The 19,250-nt window shown below is 41.0% G+C and overlaps 1 protein-coding gene across 1 annotated transcript in view; it reads left to right on the top strand.

Annotated features, from left to right (window-relative positions):
- The window catches only part of MAP3K5 (mitogen-activated protein kinase kinase kinase 5), a 223,398-nt gene that overhangs the window by 175,057 nt on the left and 29,091 nt on the right, over positions 1-19,250 (top strand). The window contains exons 16-20 of the mRNA XM_012665176.1: positions 442-569; positions 1,299-1,435; positions 2,549-2,654; positions 7,559-7,716; positions 9,916-10,093. Of these exons, the coding sequence (XP_012520630.1) occupies positions 442-569; positions 1,299-1,435; positions 2,549-2,654; positions 7,559-7,716; positions 9,916-10,093 (707 nt within the window). The remainder of the gene's footprint in view (positions 1-441; positions 570-1,298; positions 1,436-2,548; positions 2,655-7,558; positions 7,717-9,915; positions 10,094-19,250) is intronic.

Raw genomic sequence — 19,250 nt, 5'->3', positions numbered from 1 at the left:
GCCTGAGTAGCAATTATAGGAAAGCAAACTAGGGGACGATGGCCAGTCATGTATATATTTAACTGTGCCTATACCTTTGCAGAGTTCCTGCCACTGTTCCCAGCTTGTGGCCCTTTATTAATTTTATAAAGGACCGTTTCACTTTCTGTGAATCAGTTTCCTCATCTATACAATGAGCATAGTACCGTCTCATGGAATCGTTATGAGAAATGAGTTAATATATATACAAAGGACTTAGAACAGTGCCTGACATATTTTCCTCCAGATCCTATCACACCTTCAACCTCACAGATTTATCTTATGAGAAATAAAGGCCTTAGATGGTCATTTTCGTTTTATATATGGCGTATATGTAGCTAACATTTTCAATTTGTATTGCTGAAATTTATACACAAAAGTCTGGCTGCATAATTAGCTCATCGGCATTTGCATGTCTTTTAGATACTCTCAGCCCTTACATGAAGAAATAGCACTGCACAAGCACTTGAAGCACAAAAATATTGTCCAGTATCTGGGCTCCTTCAGTGAGAATGGTTTCATTAAAATCTTCATGGAACAGGTCCCGGGAGGTAAGAGATGTTTTCCTTTATTTAAAAAGTGTAAATTTCTAGGTCCTTGAAGAGAAGTAAAATTGAATGAGATTTACTAGAGTACACACCTCCATCTATCTACTCTGAAAGGAAAATGAGACATATGACATTACCTTCGGTTTGTTAGGAGATTCAAAAACTATGATTAAGTATAGAGTTTATTCAAAAGCAAACTCTAGGATGTACATTGCAGTGATTCCATTGGTTAGAGCTTGTTATGTTTTAAGGAAGACCACTTTAACATTCTATAAGAAAGGGTAATGATGTCCAGGGGTCTTGTCTCTGGCACCATTCATTCTTTCCTAATCGTTCTCAGACAAAAATGAGAAAGAGATTTAATCTATAATCGGAGAAGCAGAAGCTGTAGCTGCAATAAGGCTTAAATAATTTAAAGTTCCAACAGCTTTAAGTTTGAATTATTTAATTTCACAGAGACAATAAATAAATACTGGAACCATTTTAGTATCAATCATGATGACTTGGATTAAGGTTAGCAATTGACATTGGCCTTTTACTTAGACTGTATTTGATAACAAACGTCTTCAGAATAGGGATATTTTCATGTTTGAACCCAGTATCTGGTACAGTTCCTGGGCTGCTGTGAACAACCAATGAATGTTGGCTTAAATTAGTGTTACATTATTAATATGCTTAAAGAGCTCATTTGGATAAGTAAGATTTTATCCACTCTTTCTCCTTACTTTACAGGAAGTCTTTCTGCTCTTCTTCGTTCCAAATGGGGCCCGTTAAAAGACAATGAGCAAACAATTGGCTTTTATACAAAGCAAATACTGGAAGGATTAAAATACCTCCATGACAATCAGATTGTTCACAGGGACATAAAGGTAGGGTGTGCCGGATTTCACTTTCACGAGTTCCTTACTGGGTTATTATTTTATTTGCAAAAGTCATGTTGTTATTATAAGTATTAACTTAGAATGGTAAATAGGTATATCTTAGAAACAGCAGAAATATACTATGCTGAATCAGTTATTTATGTTCATGTCTTACCTCTTCTACTCAAGGAATAAACTCTTTAACTGTGTTCAGCCAACAAGATTGCATTCCCTCTATGTGATGTTTGCCACTAGCTCTGTGGGGTGGGGGTGTAGCAGTATAAAGTTAAACAGGGAGTCAGGTGTGGTGTCACAAGTCAATAGTCCCAGCTACTACGGAGGCTGAGGTGGGAGGATCACTTGAGGCCAAGGGTTCCAGACCAGCCTGGGCAACATAGCCCAGTCTCTACTGTAGACCCTGTCTCTTAAAAAAAAAAAAGTTAAACAGGAGATAGTTCCTGCTCCCAAGAAGCTTATAAACTGGTTAATCTTTGTATCCTTGCCCACAGTATAATAGCTACTCAATAAATATTTACTGAATCAATGGATGAATGGTTAGAAGAAAAAAAAAGTCCCCCTTTCTCACAATTATCAGATTCATGGATTGAACTAAAATTATTACATAGATTTTCTAAGAGAACAAACTAAAATAATAACTTTAGATCCTCCTTAAAAAGAGAAAATTCAGAACTAATACATTTTTGACAGAGCTGGATTATGGAAAGTAAGTTAATATTATTACCCTAAAATCAACCCAAGTGCCCACTTATCTGTGATGTCCTTAAATATTCCAGGGAAAGAAGTCAAGCAACATAGAAGAGAAAGTAAAGCGACTAGCAAGTTATGAATATCATAATTTAACTTATCACACATAGATCATTACATACTTGTAAACAGCAGCAAGCTCTAATTGATCAGGAGCCATGTGACCTGAGTAGCAGATTTTGAGTAACTGATAATATATAAATAAAAAATGGTATTAATTCGCTAGTGAGATGCTATTCATGAAGAATACAGAGTGTCTCTTTGTTTGCTCTAAGGACACCTTTTTTTTGGACTTAACTACAACAAAGAGTATCTGAAGAAAGATAACATTTGTGATTAAAGTCCTCTATTCTCTAGGGTGACAATGTGTTGATTAATACCTACAGTGGCGTTCTCAAGATCTCTGACTTTGGGACATCAAAGAGGCTTGCTGGCATAAACCCATGTACTGAAACTTTTACTGGTATGTTTTTACAACAATGATACAGATCTTATGTAATTAAAAAAAATAATTGCTGAGTTCAAGTATAACGTGAGAGAGAAATTCAGTCGGTGTTCTCACATCCATTAATGTTGGTATTTTTTCGTGCTCACTGAAAAATGTTGTATAGAATTTGATGTGGCCCTTTTCTCTCCTTGTATTTTCACGACTTGCTTAGACTCCTGCTTAATGTCACTGAAGAGGTTTTTTTTTTAATTCTCAATGCGGTTTTTGTTTTTTTCTTTTCATGTCATTATTTCTCTCCCACTTGGCCTACAATTTGGCAAGATCGTTTTTTTGAAACATTTCTTTAGCTGAACCTTTCTGTGATTCTTACTCATACCCTAATCACTTCCCATTTGGACTACGAATTCCCTCTGCCAGTCTGTTTACTCCCTGTGGTCTATTCCCCTACTCCACAGTATAAATAACCGTAGGATTTCAATTCAGAAAGAGGAAGTGACTCACCAGCTCAGAAGAGGGTTGGGGAGAGAGCTTTCCTGAGAAATTAGGCAACGCAGTGACTGAACTGCCTCTGGTGCAGTCCTGGGAGGGAGGAGACAAAGAGATTTCCAAAAAGGTAACAGTAGCCAAGAGGAAACTGAGGCTCAGGAGATTAATGACTACTCAACAGTTATGGGGTTGGTCTGGGACTTCAACCTAGTTTCCATTCCAAGTTCTTATCACTCCATCATGCTGATTCTCATGAAGTGTTAAGTTCTTCTGTTACAGTATTAGAGAAAGAGACATTTAGCAAAAAAAAAAAAAAAAAAAGTAACGAATAATCTTTGGTTTCCTAAGAAGCATAATGGCCAGACATCCCCATTTCTGAATTCTGTGAGGTAGGTGGTAGCACTTCTGTTTTGCAGATGAGGAAGTCGAGTGAGAGAGAAGGGACGTCACTGTCAGATGTCACAGAGGTGTGTACATGATGGAACTCAGATTTTTAATCTCTCCTTTGCTCTTTGCTTTCACCTTCTGGCCCCACCTCTGGTAGCCTGGGAAGCAGAAAGGAGGAGAGAGATTCCATAAGCTTTCTCTTCAGAACATTCAGTCAGTGACACCTCTGGCCCAGGTCCCACCTTCAAGGCAATGGGTATTTCAGGGCACAGAATTAAACACATTTTGAATGCGTCTTTTTCAATAAAATAAATTCCAACCTGTTAGGAACTTTGAATGTCTTCACATTTCTCCCATCCAAGTGCTAGCCAGGCCCAACCCTACTTAGCTTATAAGATTAAAGGAGATCTGGTGCATTCGGGATATGGCCAGAGACAAATGTCTTCACATTTCTTTCCTCATACGCTCAACTTGGCAAGAGACATTTTAGATGCTGCCAAGACTCAGTAACTTCTGAAAGGAAAATCCCTACTTTCACATACATTGTGGGACAGGATGTTAATAGAGTGTCTTTTGCTAAATCTTGAAAACATTTTTTGGAAAATCCCCAAAGCAGTTGTAGGAAAGCAATCCTTGCACGGCCCTTTGCTCGTACCTCTCCCACTGGTCTCACATGAGAGTGACCTGTGTGACTAATGTGCTTGGATCTGTCCCCAGCAGCAGTGCTTAGGCCGGGGTGTGCAGGCCTGGGTCCCTCCACACCGTAGGCCTCACAGCACGAACTTGGTGCCCACCAAGTCCCAGGTGCTTAGCCAACCTCTGATGAATTGAGCCCAAGGACATTGACCTGTTCCACCTCTTGGTGATTTTGGTGAGGGGAAAGGCAGCAGTGACCCCCATTTCTGGAGTGCTTACTGTATACCTGGCTCTGTGCTAAGTGCTTTTTCTACATACCTTGTTTCATTGAAATTCATGTATCAACCCTAATTGTTAGTATAATATCTCAGTTTATGGTGAGAAAATCAAGTTTCAAAGATGTTAAATAATTTGCCCACGGTCACAAAGCTAGTTAGTAATAGAGCTGAGATTCAAACTAGACTTAACAGGCCAAGGGGAATTAATTGTCTTTCCCCCAAACCTGGCCCCACCTACACTCTTCTGTCTCAGTTGATGGCCACTCCAGACTTCCCGGGGCACCTCTCTTTTCCCACACTGCGACCCAATCCATCAAGGAAGCCTCCTAGCTCTACCTTCAAAGTGTGCCTGAAATTGGACCACCTCCACTGCTGCCACCCTCATAGCTCACGTACATCACCCCTGTCGCCTCCCAACTGTTCTCCTGCATCACTTTGCCCCCTCCTGTCTATTCACAACACAGCAGCCAGAGTGATCCTTTTAAAACATAAACCAAGCCCTATCACTCAGAGCCCTCGAGGGCTATTTCTTTCAGAGTAGACAAATGTCAAAGGCTTCACAATGGTGGACAAGGCTCTGACCGGATTCGGAGTCCATTACCTTTCAGACCCCATTGCCTGCTCCTGTCCCCTTGCTCACTCTGCGCCGAAACTGCGCCTTCCTGCATTTCCTCTGTGACACCAGGCAGGGTCCTGCTGCAGGGCCTTTGCACATGCTTTTCCTTCTGCCAGTCACTCTCTTCCCCCAGCCATCTGCATGGCTAATTCCCACACCTCCTTCAAGTCTTGACTCAGATGTCACCTCCTCAGTGAGATCCACCATGAACACCCCATTTACCATGGCAGTCTCTCTGGGCATTCTGATTCCCTTTACCCTGGTCTTTTTTTTTTTTTTTTTATCATAGTACATCATTTTCTAACATATTACATAATTTACTTATTATGCTGATAGTTTATTATCTGCCCTCCATTGCAAAAATATAAGCTCCACGAGCCCAGGGATTTCTGTCTGTGTGCTACTGGGACAGTGTCTGACCCATGGTAGGCCCTCAGTATAGATCTGTTGAATGAATGAATAAATCAATGAAGTGTGACATCAACCTTAACCACTAAGCTGTTCCACCTCCCTGCGTAGTTGCAGTGGCAGAGAAATCCTAAAATATTTCAAAGTAATTTAAAAAAAATTTTGGAATTGAGATATGTGGAGTATGGATTTTAGAGTTAATACTCTTACTTGTTTTCCTTAGGCTGATGTTCTGATTGGCTTGGATCTTCATTATCCAGCTCTGTAAATTTCTTTGTATAAAATATTGTGTGTCATGTGTTTGTGGAATAAAAAGAGGAGCAGATATGAATACATGACTCAACCTGTTTTTTGGCACTTGTTCAGTGGGAGATAATTAAACACAATTGGCAGATAGAGCTCTTTGAATAATTATCTGATGAGTAAAATATTGCATAATTTATTGTTGACATTACTTGAATTGCCCAGTTTTTAAAATTTATTAGATTTCTAATCAGTTACAATTCCTACTTAGATATTAGTACAACTTAAATTCTCTCATTAATTTTGTTCTGGACACAGATGACAAAAGGGAGGGGTAGGCTTCAACACTTATTTTCTAAAAGACCGCTTGATTTTATTTAAATCATAAAAAATTGTCACTTGGGGGAAAGCTATAAAATGAAGAGAAATCATAACAATTTTATACTAAGGGTAGGTGAGTCTTTGGGGAGTGTGGTTGCCCTCTCCTTGGCCAGGTGAAAGGCTTTCTGAGAAAAGACATGTGCAGTTGTGTGTGAACATGAGCATGAACTGTTGTCTTGCGGTGATGAGGTCTGGAGGATGAACCTGCAAGATGACAACACTTGACAAAAATGATATACTTTTATTTATTTTTATGAACAACAGTCAGTCTCTAGCCTGTGACAGTGGTTTTCCTAGGAACAGTTTGGAGGAATTTTATAGTTTTCACCTATTTATATAAATCATGCATGAGGCATTCATAAAAGGTGTAATGTGTATTTATCAGATTGTCTGTCACTTTGGTTATGAATCAGAGAATACTAAAGTAGCTGCTTTGGCAAACGTCTCAGGCTTTGAAGTTAATCAGCATGACATCTTGGATGGGTTCCTGTTTGCTGATTATATTATTTGTATATCAGAAACGGAGAATATGGTAATAATATGTTCCTAGTCACGTTCCCGACTCATTGCTAGACTTTGGGAAACCACTCTGGGGGTTATTAAGAATCTAAATCCAGCCTCCCATTTGGGCCAATGAGGTATTTGCAATGGGGTATTTGGCTGGGATGTACCAGGCCAGAAGCAGAACCAAGGGCTCTCAGCCCACCACTTAATGCTTTCCATCATACCACACTCTTCAACTCTCTGATTTCATGCGGCTTTAAATCTCCTCTTTTGCATTTTATTCTTGTTCACTCTATCTGATTTGTCTGTATTGATAGCTCTGTCTTTGATCTGATAAACCTGTTATTCCACAGACCACAGACATAGCCAGAGTCATGTATGTTTGATTTACAGAACAGGGTACACCAGAAATTTATTTGCATTATTTTTCACAATTGCTTTCAGAATCTTCATGCTGTCATGATTAAGAAATAAAAATGAAAGGGAGAAAACTAAGCATTCAATTCAGGAATTGAGAGATCTAGATAGATCTAAGGAAATGGATGGATGAACTAGATTTTTCCTGGAAAAGTTCAGAAGTGTACGTAATAACAGTCTTCATGCACTTGGAGAACTGAACACAGAAAATGTGTGTTGGTGTATTCTCTGTTGTTTTCAAAAGACTAATTGTTAGAAGTTTCTAAGAGGTCCCAGTGAAATGATGTCTCGATTATACTCCACTGTCTAGGGAAGGAGAATGTACCTATTCACAACCAGATAATATTGGTAAATTATTTTTTTGTCACTGATAAAATCCATTATAAAAGCTGCTATTTCAATTTTTATTAACAGCAGAGAAACTGGAACTCAAAAAAGATGAGATATGAGGACTCAAATCATGTTTGTGAAGTTGTCTTATTTATATAGAAAAATCGAAACTGTCATTAGATATCCATCTGTTTTCTCTTCTTAAAGTAGAAATGTGTTTCAATTATTTCCAGGCACCCTTCAGTATATGGCACCAGAAATAATAGATAAAGGACCAAGAGGCTACGGAAAAGCAGCCGACATTTGGTCTTTGGGCTGCACCATCATTGAAATGGCCACAGGAAAACCACCGTTTTATGAACTGGGAGAACCACAAGCGGCTATGTTCAAGGTCATACTTCATTTATCTGAAAAACAAATGGATAAAGCTTTTCGTAGCTACTGGATGTTCTGTGTGTGTATGTCCTATTTTTTCAGGTAAAAGGAAAGGAGCCTAAGTAACGTGAACAGAGAGCACATTAAAATTCAAGAAGGTTCTGTGTCTCATCAGAGTCAGTATCTGTGCCTTACACAACAGGTCTCTCTCTGCCTTAGTTTTCTCAGCAATAAAGTGAGATTCTATGTGACTTCCTTTGCCCACCTTTTAACAACACAGTATAAATAACACATCACTATATGGAAGATGATTTAAGCTCTTTGGGAAACAGTCTGAAAATTTTTCATAGAGGGAGATATAAGAACATTTTTTTTTACCCATTTAGGAATTAAATCAAATCAATATTTTTCTTTACCATAATAGTTTGAAGGCTTCCTTTTAAAAGGGCACAATTACCATTTTAAGTAAATCAGTCTTATTCTCATACATCTGCTCTTCTAGCCTGTGAATTTGCCCCTTCTTAACTCTTTCGGGAGTGGGAAGCAGCGCCACCTCCCAAAGTAGGAGGCACCTGATACAGTAATAGGCCTGCGAGAGCTCAGCTGCCACAGTCTCGAGATCTGGGGACTGGGCATGGCAATGACCTGCCTCTGATTCCCTGCAGCCCTCTCCTGCCAAGCCACCAGGCAGTTTCTGGTGCTGGGCCACCAGCTTCAAACGGGCAGTTTGAAATGGGCATCTGCTTCCCAAGAAGTAAAGCACACAGCTACTGTTCACTTTATCACTGAGAAAATCCATTTGATGATAATTGTTACTCCTGCTGCTGCTCGCATTTGTGTACAGCCTCTTGTGAGGGGCCGCGTGTTACATATTCTGCCTCCTGCTTCTGTACAAAGCTTAGCTTGTTTTAAGCTGGAGATGATCTGATAGGACACTGCTGGTATAAAAACAAGTGGTGTGATCAAGCCTGAAACAGTGATGACAGGTGCCAAGAGCACTGCCTCTCTTGCTGTGATTGGAATGCTTTCTCTTCTTGGCCAGTCTTTCAAGATTTCACCAGTATCTAGGACTTACTCTGAAATGCTGCTTTATAGCATGTGAGTGCAGTGATTATTATACCACATGCCTTTGTCACTCTTGGGCCAGCCTAAGCTGTGCCCAGGAAGTCATTCTATCTTAGAGAGATGAGAGGACATAAGCTCAGGCACTAATTTACAATGTTTGAATCCAGGCCCTAACATGATCAAGACATTTGAGACTTTGGGCAAATTACTTAACCTCCTTGGACCTTGGTTTCCTCGTCTATAAAATGAGGATAAAGATAGTACCTGTCTAATAGGAGTTTTTTGAAGAGTATGTGAGCTCATGTATGCAAAGCACTTAGAACTGTGGCAGACACATAGTAAAGGCTATATAATTCTTACAAATAATTATATATTGTTACTTATATAATGATAAATTTATATAAACTATATACTAACAAAAAGATTTCTTTAGAAAATTTTCTCTGTACATTTAGTACATAAAAATATCATTAGGCACTTTTTAGAACAGCAGCAACAAGAAGTAAATTCTAGTTGTTACAAAAATGCTGTTTAATTTTAAGGCAATTTTAAATATCTCTTTTAATGTAGGTGATTTGAGACCGGTAAAATATTCACAAATCATGTATTAGGGGAAAGAACATAGGCTTTAATCCCAACAAATCAAGGTTCCAACCCCAGATCTGTCTTTTCATAACCATGTAACCTCATCTCTTCTGAGCCTCATTTTCCTCATGGTGTAATGAGGATAATATTTAATCCACTGGGTTGTCGGAAGTATTCGAGGAGATTCATAAATGGAAAAACCCCAGCACAATGCCTGGCACATAGCTATTGTGAACAAGTCAGTGGTCTCAATTTAAAATATCCTTTTTTTTTGTGCCAGTATACTGATGTGTTCTAAAGCTTTGAAGGACTGAATTATTACTTCATAGTGCCGTCTACTGTCTTAAACTAATTGCTCTGCCTGTGTCGTTGGTAAAGTTACATAAGCACTCTGTAAACCTTCCCTAACCTACAGAAAACACATCTCGCTTCTAGAGAAGCCATGAGCTTGTAGTGTGTGATGAAGGGCCTTGTTGCACTAGGGGACCAAGTTATGGAACCTGGAGCTCAGGTGATGAGCCAGTCACTCAGAAGACACATTGTGCTTTTCATATCTATGTGTTAGGTGGGAATGTTTAAAGTCCACCCTGAGATCCCGGAGTCCATGTCCGCAGAGGCCAAGGCGTTCATATTGAAATGTTTTGAACCTGACCCTGACAAGAGAGCCTGCGCTAATGACTTGCTTATTGATGAGTTCTTGAAAGTTTCAAGCAAAAAGAAAAAGACACAACCTAAGCTTTCAGGTATGTGGCTACGATGAGAGGATATGGGCCAGAGTCACTAAATCCTAAGCTTTTAAGATGGAATAATTTTCCAGAAGTAAACAGATTAGTTTACAGGTGTCACTGGAAATTGGTATAAACATTAACACAATGTCCTCAGGCATTTCGTTCCAGTATCAGGTATCTGTGTTACCATTAATTTTATAAATGCTGGGATCTCATACGTAATAGACTTCTTTTTAAAAAAATTTTTTATTTTTAATTATTATGGATACATAATAGTTGTACATATTTATGGAGTACATGTGATGTTTTGATATAGGCATATGATGTATAACGATTGTATCAGAGTAATTGGGGTTTCCATCACCTCAAGCATTTTTCATTTCCCTGTATAAGCAACATTCCAATTCTACTCTTTCAGTTATTTTAAAATAAACAGTAAATTATTGTTAACTATAGTTATCCTGTTGTGCTACCTAACACTAGATCCTATTCATTCTATCTAGCTGTATTTTTGTACCCATTAAACATCTCCTCTTTTTTTCCCCCCTCCCCTGCAACCCTTCCCAGCCTCTGGTAACCATCATCCTGCTCTCTATCTCCATAAGTTCAGTGCTTTTCTTTTAGCCCCCAGATGAGTGAAAACATGGTATTTGTCTTTCTGTGCCTGGCTTATTTCACTAAACATAATGTGCTCCAGTTCCATCCATGTTGTTGCAAATGACAGGATTTCATTCTTTTTTATGGCTGAATTATATTCCATTGTGTAGATGTACCCCATTTTCTTTGTCCATTCATCTGTTGATAGACACTTAGGTTTACTCCATATCTTGGCTATTTTAAATAGTGCTGCAATAAGAGTCTTCTATCACATAGTAAGCAGCTAATGTATCAGCATCTATATCATTCTAGCATTGTTGACACTAAGGTTAACGTGAAAAAGGGGTGAAATGTAGCCTTTTAGAGCTGAAACCATGAACTACCGCTACAGGGCTACAGGGCTATTATAGAGCTGTGCACTTCCAAGCCATCTGGGTAATAATATGTTCTTTTAATTTTAGGCAGTAGAAAATACCTGCTGCTTCTTAGAGAATATCTTTCTGAATAATTACATCTCCCCTCAGCCAAAAAAAGAAAGAAAGAAAGACAGGAGAAGATTGCCAGCTATAAGTAAAACAGCAGTGTAAAAATCTAAATAAATTGTCTTTTTGTAATAATTTCCATATCTCATTTCAGAAAGAAAAAACAAGTAAATGATTCAATTGTTCTTGGCATTTTTTGGTGTTTATGTTGGATGAGGATGGGCAGATTGAATGTTTGGAAAGGACACTGATCCCATTTCAAGCATTGGCTTTTTGTTGATTTCTCAGTTTAACGACAAATCCAGCGTGTGCTTATTTATTGCTGTTTGCTTTTCTTCCCACAGCTCTTTCAGCTGGATCAAATGGTGAGTTTGTTTCTATCTTTGCCTATTGAGCTCAGGCCTGGAGTATCACGTGATAAACTCTTGACCTTCCCATGAAGCGTCCTCATCCTCTGCTCCCTGCTCACGTGGGGGCTTCAGGGTACTAAGGATGTGCACAGCTGCAAGCCTGGTTGGGCTTATGCCTTTGGAAGCCCCTCACCTTTCTCTTTCATGAGGGAAGCTTAAATTGTTCCTCCCTAAATGCAAGATGGTGACTGTATTTTTGAAACCTTCAATTTGAGTGAAGTCCATAATTTCTTATCCAGGAGCCAGTGACTTAGACCTAATGGGTTTCTTATGGAAAATTTCAATGTCAGATACTTTCCTCTGTCATCTGTGGGATCATACATTCTATTTTTAGTTGGTCAGAAGGAATTGTGCTTTTGTTTTCTAAAGTTGGCTTTTGTAGATCATGACTAAAAAGGGAGATTTGCTCTAGGAAAATCAACTAAAATATTTCAAAGAATAATAAACAAATGAACGTGGTTTTGGCTTTTCCCAAGTTGGATGGGTCACATAGCGCAGGGCTTAACGTGTGTTGTGCTTGGGTTCTGTGGACCAGGGGCCAGTTTTTACAGGTTGGTCAGATGCCCCCAAACCAGTTAGCCCAGAGAAGAGGCCTGTTAATTGGGGTTTCCTGGGAACAAACTCTCCATCTTTTCTTCTGCCATTCCCAGAGTCAGGGGGGATCTCTGAGAAGAGGAGAGACACCCCCCAACTTCCTCCTAGAATTCAGCCATTATGTCTTAAGGCAGACCCCACAGCCCTGCCCAGCCTCTGACCCGCCTACCGCTGGTGTCATACAATGGGCACTGACTTTGGAACTACGCAGAAGTCAGTTTTGATCCCACTGAGCCACTTTCTAGTTAGGTGACTTGCAGCAATTTACTTGTTTCATCCGTCAATCTGTACCTACTTCACAGATTTGGTTCTAAGAATAAAATAAAATACTATCCTAAAAGAACCTTGGAGCTGTGCCCAGAAGCTCAATCTATGATCATTTGATCCCTTCCATGTGACTTGGTTTTTGTTTGCAGGAAACAGATTCCCATCACACACATTTTAACTTCTGTGAACTCAACTATACACATTTGGTGAGAGAGAGAGAGAGAGAGAGAGAGAGAGAGAGAGAGAGAATGATTATTTAAGCGGGCAGTTCTGCCCACACCTTCACAGTGGCCATGTGCCTCAGTGTGAGTGCTAGATGGAAGGTGTAAATCTGCCCAGCGCTGGCAGTCGGAGTCCCACGTGCCCTCTCATCCTTTGTCCTCACGTGTGGGCTTGGGCCTAGAAAGAATGGGCAGCCCCAAACTCCCCGCATGATGAAACTGTTCAGACCCTCTGCTGAAGGGATACCATGACCCACATGATGTGGCTGCTGACCACTTCCCTCTGCTCCCTGGGAAGGCAAGACAGCTGTGCTAACCGAATCCGGAGCTAAAGCTCATTTGATTGCTCTCAGGTGTTACACAGAACTTCATGCCTCCTATTAATTAAAACCGTGAACTATGACCTGGTCTTGCTCTCCTTCCGGAAAATAAGAGCTACGGGCCTCTTCCCTCCCCAGGTATTTTTTATAGCCCCTATCCCTGTTTCTGTCCAGAGCACAAGCCTCTGCCCTACTCTTGTGGGCCTCCACCTTCACTCACTGCACTCGGCTTCCCCTCAAGGGGGGCGGGAGAGTGACGGTGATGGCGCCCTCCTTCTCTTTTAGAAAGAGACCTGACTTGTCTAATCCTGACTGCTCCCATCGCCACACACACCCAGAGATTTAAGTGATTCACTTTAACGTAAACATAAATTGTGCACTTACTGTGTGCACAGGAAATTTGCTAGGCCTTGAATGCGTAAGGATGATGAAGGCAGAGTTCCTGACTTTAAGGAGCTATTGATCTTGGGGGAGACACAGAGGAAGAAACCAACCCTGCCATAGTATAATTTAGTCTGTACTGAGGGAGTCACAAAGGCGAAGAAAGTGATTTATGTCAGTTTGAGAACATGGCTTCAAGGAAGACTTCCCAATGGGTGGCATCTGATGAGTAAGGATGACTGTGAGTCTATCAGGTGGATGGGGAGGAGGGAGCCGGGCGATGCCAGGATGTGTGAAACCCCCCTGGGTGCTAAGGGCGCCCTGTGGCTCAGCACTGCTGGTGCTTAAACATAAGGGGAGGGACGACACAGGAGTGGTAAGAAGCTCAGATCCCAAAGGTTTCTTATAAAATGCTAAGGAATTAGCAAAGAAGGGTGGGGAGCCAGGGAAAGACTTTAATCTGGAACGGTGTTATAGACCAGCATTGGGTCTATAATTCTGCAATAACAGGAATGTCCTATACCTGTACTGTCCAGTGCATTAGCCACTAGTCGTATATGACCATTACATACTCCAAATGTGGCTGCCATGGCTGAGGCACTGAATTTTTATTTTTATTTTATTTAAATGTTAATGTAAATAACCATATGAGGCTAGTAGCTGCCATATTGGACAGTGAAGTTATTGAAGGATCATTCTGATAGTTGTGTGAAGGATGATTTATTGAATAACATTCACTAATGACATTTTCAATCTTCTACTGTGCACTTAGCCCTGAGAATATAAGAACTAGACACTAGGATTATAGAAGTGACTCAAATAGACCCAGATCCTGCCTGCATGGGTCCCTTTTGATGCTTGCTGAAAATGAAGATGCCTGGGCCCTCTCAGAACCTCAAGGCGCAACCTGGAATTCTGTACTTTTAAGTGAACCCAGATGATTTTTGTGTTCACTAAAGCGTGAGACCCATCATTTGAGGTTTGGACAATCCTGGAGACCATCCTGGAGAAGGAGAACCATGAAGGTCCCTAGTGCTCGTGAACAGCTATTAGGATCCGAGGCTGCGATGGAAGGGATTTAGAAAATTCCCACTTTCCCAAAGCAGGAACGTACCTAATTCCTTAAAGTTAGAGCCATCTCCCTTCCCTAGGTAGGAGCTCCCAGCAATGTGGGGTCCACAGACTGGCCACTCACCCCCTCCCAGTCCAGCCTACCCCTGGCTTCCTGGTAAACCATCTCTTAGGGAATTTTGGACTCTCACTCTTTCCCCTCAGCCCCAGGAATGGAGCAGTGAGAAACACCTGTCTAGAGACACATATTTGACATATCTTCAGAGAGGTTCATTCATCTTTTAGACTCTTCAGGGTCAGCCCCACATCAGAGGGTTTCTCAACAGTTGGCAGAGCAGCAGCAGTAAGGCTGCCAGTGGCTGGAAACCCTGCCAGGCTCCTCTCACATTCTGAAGCCCCAGTCACTCGTGTAGATGAGCTGATGTCCAGGGACTTGTGGCCTCTGTGCTGTCCAGAAACTGTCAACATGCTCTTCTGGAAGTAATTATACTTGAGCTTCTCGCTGTTTACAGTGACAACTACCGCAGAAAGGCACCACACTTTCTCACTTGCCTGGAAATCTTCTTGAGAAGCTAGAAACCTCAGGTGTGGATTTGATCCTGTTCCACCACAAACACATAAGGCTACCTGCCTCAGCACTGCTTTTCTCCCTCTTCCCACCCCTTACAATAGAGGAAGCATCTATTTTGCCATAGAAGGCCAAAACCCCAGCTGGATTCTGGATCTCTTTTGCTGTGGCCCCTCTGCCGTGTGGGCTTCCAGACACCCCATTCTCCTTGTTCTCCTCCAGCCTCGTGGCTGCTCCTGGGCTTTCTCCTTTGTTGCTTCTTCATCCTCCTCTTTTCCTCTGAATATTGTTGTCCTTAAGGTCTGGGTCTTATGCTCTCTTCTAATCTTTTCTTAAATTATGTCATCCTTTGCTTTAAATGCCACCTCTAGGCAGTGGGCTGCTCAGGTTGCATCTCTAGCTCAGTCTTCTCTTCTGAGCTCCAGACTCTTAGCCAATGACCTTCTTCATTTCCCAAACCGAACTGTCAAATAACACCCCATTCCCACTAAAAGGAACTTCCCCTTCAGCCTGTATTCTTTCTCCTTAGTGTGTAAGTAGTACATGCACCTAGTCATTTTCTTAAGCCAGAAACCTTGGGGTCTTTTTTGATTCCTCCCTTTCACACTCTTCATGCCAACCTGTTAGCAAGTCCTATTGGCTACCCAACAAAGAGTAGATGATCAGAAGCTACGTGTTAGATGAATGAATGCATGGGCCTATCGGAGAAGGGGAATCAATCTAGAGTGACCAGATTTAAAATCAGGCAGAGGAGGGAATTAGGGGTTTGCACACAGGGTGTGCAGAGTATCTGTAAGTCCCTGTATTTCCTAAATGAGCCATAATGACAGGCACTGGGTTCCGTCTTTAAGCACATACAGTTTTACCTCATTAGGTCTCCTTTGAGGCAATCAGTATCCACAGCAACCTTAACTTTCATGGGTATGATACAAGCTGTCTCATTACTGGGTAATCAAACCACATAATGTGACCAAGAAGCCAACAAGCAGGATAATTCAAGTCTTTACTCCCTCTCTTCTTTAGATACATGCCCTGCACACAAACAGAGATTGAAACACATGATAGAAACTCCTGGGAGTTTTTTAGATGGAATTTAATCTATTTATTCTCAAGAAATATCAGTTTTATTTTTGAAATACAAATGATGAGCATCTCCGTTTCTGAGTGTGGCATGCATTGAAAAGAGGATCACCAATCTATGGGCTGGTGAAGAAACTCGCCCTGAGTATCAGGGATCGGCAGTGAGCTCCATAAATCCTTCCTTATGAAGGATACTGGCTGTTCCATGAAGGCAAAAGACCTTTCCTCGGCCCATCAGCAAGGTTTAAATTTAGGGGCTTGACATCGCATAGCAATGAAAATCTTGCTTCCAAGCAGCTGTTTTGTCCATTCTGAAATCTGTTTCCCCAAATACGGCTGAGGTTATCTCCATAGTGAAGCAAAGCACACCACATTGACCACCCCCAGAAACGTTCTCTCAAAAGTAGTCCTGGTTTGGGTCCCCTGAAAAACCCTTTTTCTCGCAGACAACTTTCCTGTTACCAGCAAGGAAGAGGTGACTTATTTGCTTTCTGCCATACCAGCACTACCTAGAATACGGCTCATGAAAATACTAGGCCCCTGTTCCAGAAAAAGGGGATTCTGTGCACAAGTAAATTTGGGAAATGCTGCATACCAGGCACTCTGCCCTGCCTTACATCTTCAGTGTAGGCATTTGGGCTTCTCTACACACTTAAATAAGACATTGTGGTGTTTGATTGATCAACTCAGCAACTCTTCTTGGCAGCACCTCACTTCCTACCCTCCAGTGATTCTGCTGCAGAACCATTTAAATAAAGTGGTTCAACTAGTTCATCCTTGGAAAACTTTTTAGTTACAGATCAGTAAGATGGTTACACCTTCTTTCATAAAAGACTTTTATAGCATTGGGATACGTGTTTGGTTAAAACGTTCCTGGCAGAAATTACTATCTTTAAAACCGGCGTTTGATGAAATGTAGGCAGCTCCTATTGTCCCTGTGGGAGCTGTATACATTTCCCTCTTTCTTCCTACAGGTGAAACCAAAGCTAATACCCGTCTAAAACCTGCTGTTTTCACCTGGCCTACAAGTGGGATAGAGTAAAAGAATGGTCTTGCATGGCATCTTTGATATAACCAGGGGGTGGGAGTGTCCTCCCTGCAGGATTATATGATTAAGGATGCTCCTGGATATGGTTAGAAAACCCTTCCCAAGACTGAGCAGCATGGAAGAGCTTCCCATTGTCAGGGGTGACATATTTTCAGAGAAATGTCATTTCCTGCTGTGTAATGAGATAGTTTTCATCTTCTGGATCATCACTAAGTATATTATTAGGTGTATCAAGTTCTTGGTAATGTGGCTACCTCTTGAATACTTGCTTGTGAAAATATTTTCAATAAGTTTTTTTTCTGACTACAAAAATGATATTTATTATAGAAATTTTGGAAAAAGAAAAGAAAATCACAATCACCCCAAATCACATTTTCTAGAAATAAGTACCATTAATATTACAGGTTGAGTATCCTTTATCTGAAATACTTGGGACCAGAAGTGTTTCGGATGTGAGATTTTTTGGATTTTGGAATATTTGCATTGTACTTACTGGCTGAGCGTCCCTAATCTAAAATCCAAAATGCTCCAATGAGCATTTCTTTTGAGTGTCATGTTAGTCCTCAAAAAGTTTCAGATTTGGGGGCATTTCAGGTTTCAGACTTTTGGGTTAGGAATGCTCAATCTGTATGGCATATTTTGGTGTATTTTCTTCCAGTTGAATATACAACATAATACAACACAAACACATATACACTTGGAATCTTAAGGTATGGGCTCTGAAAATAGTAGGAGGAAGGGAAGGGAAAAAGGAAAGGAAAGGCCTGTCTGGCTTTTAGATTTTCATAAACCAGAGTTAGGGGATGAGTGCTTCTCAAACCTGTCCACCTGTCTGATCGGAGTCTCTATGGCCCACCGCCGCAGCCCCCTCCCCGTAAATGATCACTGATCTGCAATCACAGTGAACAGAGTCACAAGTCCCCTGCTGACTGCCACCCCCCATCTTTGAGACAGGGGCAGTTGTTGATTCAGCCCAGCTCAAGAAGAATTAAGTAAAAAGGGGATTCCAGGCAACAGTGGCTTTCCTTTTTTATAATTTTACACCTTCTTTCGTAAAAGACTTTTATAGCATTGGGATACGTGTTTGGTTAAAACGTTCCTGGCAGAAATGACTATCTTTAAAACCGGCGTTTGATGAAATGTAGGCAGCTCCTATTGTGCCACCTTAGTCTCCGTTCAAATAAAGTAGAAGCTGTGTTTGCTCTAGAATCATTAACATCGGAGGACCAGGAAAGACCTAAGAGATCATCAAGTCCACTGGTTTCCAAAATTTGTTTTTAGCGAAGAATCTTTTTTTATATGTGTCCTTAAGCAGAATTGTTATATGTAAAGGTCAGAGCATATTTGTTTCAGGTAAAACAGAGTTGGAACCTGTGGTCTAGACTTACAGCATTCAACTCACTCATCCTATCCACAGCAGCTCCAAAATGCTAAGGTGGACCCTTAAGCCTCTAAGGAACATGGCCTAAAAATTATGAATCTGGTCCTGTATTTTGTAGATGTGAAAACTAAGACTGGTAAATAAAAATAATAAATAGTCTATAGAAATGAGGGGGTCAGAACCTAGGACCCACTGAGCCTGATGCTTTCTTACTGTTTTACACCCGTGAGATACTCCTTTTGGGGCCCAGGAGGTCCTTTCCTGGCTGCCCCCCTGCATGGGTTACACTGAGCAAGGGAGCCAGTCATAGTCACACGACCAGCTCCTTGTGTAGTGTAATTATGCTGCTCATTGCAATGACATATTGTAATGGTCCCCAACCTTTATGGCACCAGGGACCAGTTTCATGGAAGATAATTTTTCCATGGACCAGAAGCAGAATGGTTTCAGGATGATTCAAGTGCATTACATTTATTGTGTACTTTATTATTATTACATTGTTAACCTCTCTGCTAATGATATGCTAATGATAATCTGTATTTGCAGCCGCTCCCCAGTGCTAGTATCACCACCTCAGCTCCACCTCAGGTCATCAGGCATTAGGTTCTCATAAGGCGTGTGCAGCCTAGATCCCTCACATGAGCAGTTTACAGGAGAGTTTGTGCTCCTGTGAGAATCTAATGCCACCGCTGATCTGACCAGAGGCGAAGCTCAGGCAGTGACGTGAGTGATGGGGAGCAGCTGTAAATACA

This window comes from Propithecus coquereli, unplaced genomic scaffold (genome assembly GCF_000956105.1).
Source record: "Propithecus coquereli isolate 6110/MARCELLA unplaced genomic scaffold, Pcoq_1.0 Scaffold98, whole genome shotgun sequence".
NCBI lineage: Eukaryota > Metazoa > Chordata > Mammalia > Primates > Indriidae > Propithecus > Propithecus coquereli.
This window is presented reverse-complemented; position numbering and strand designations above follow the sequence as displayed.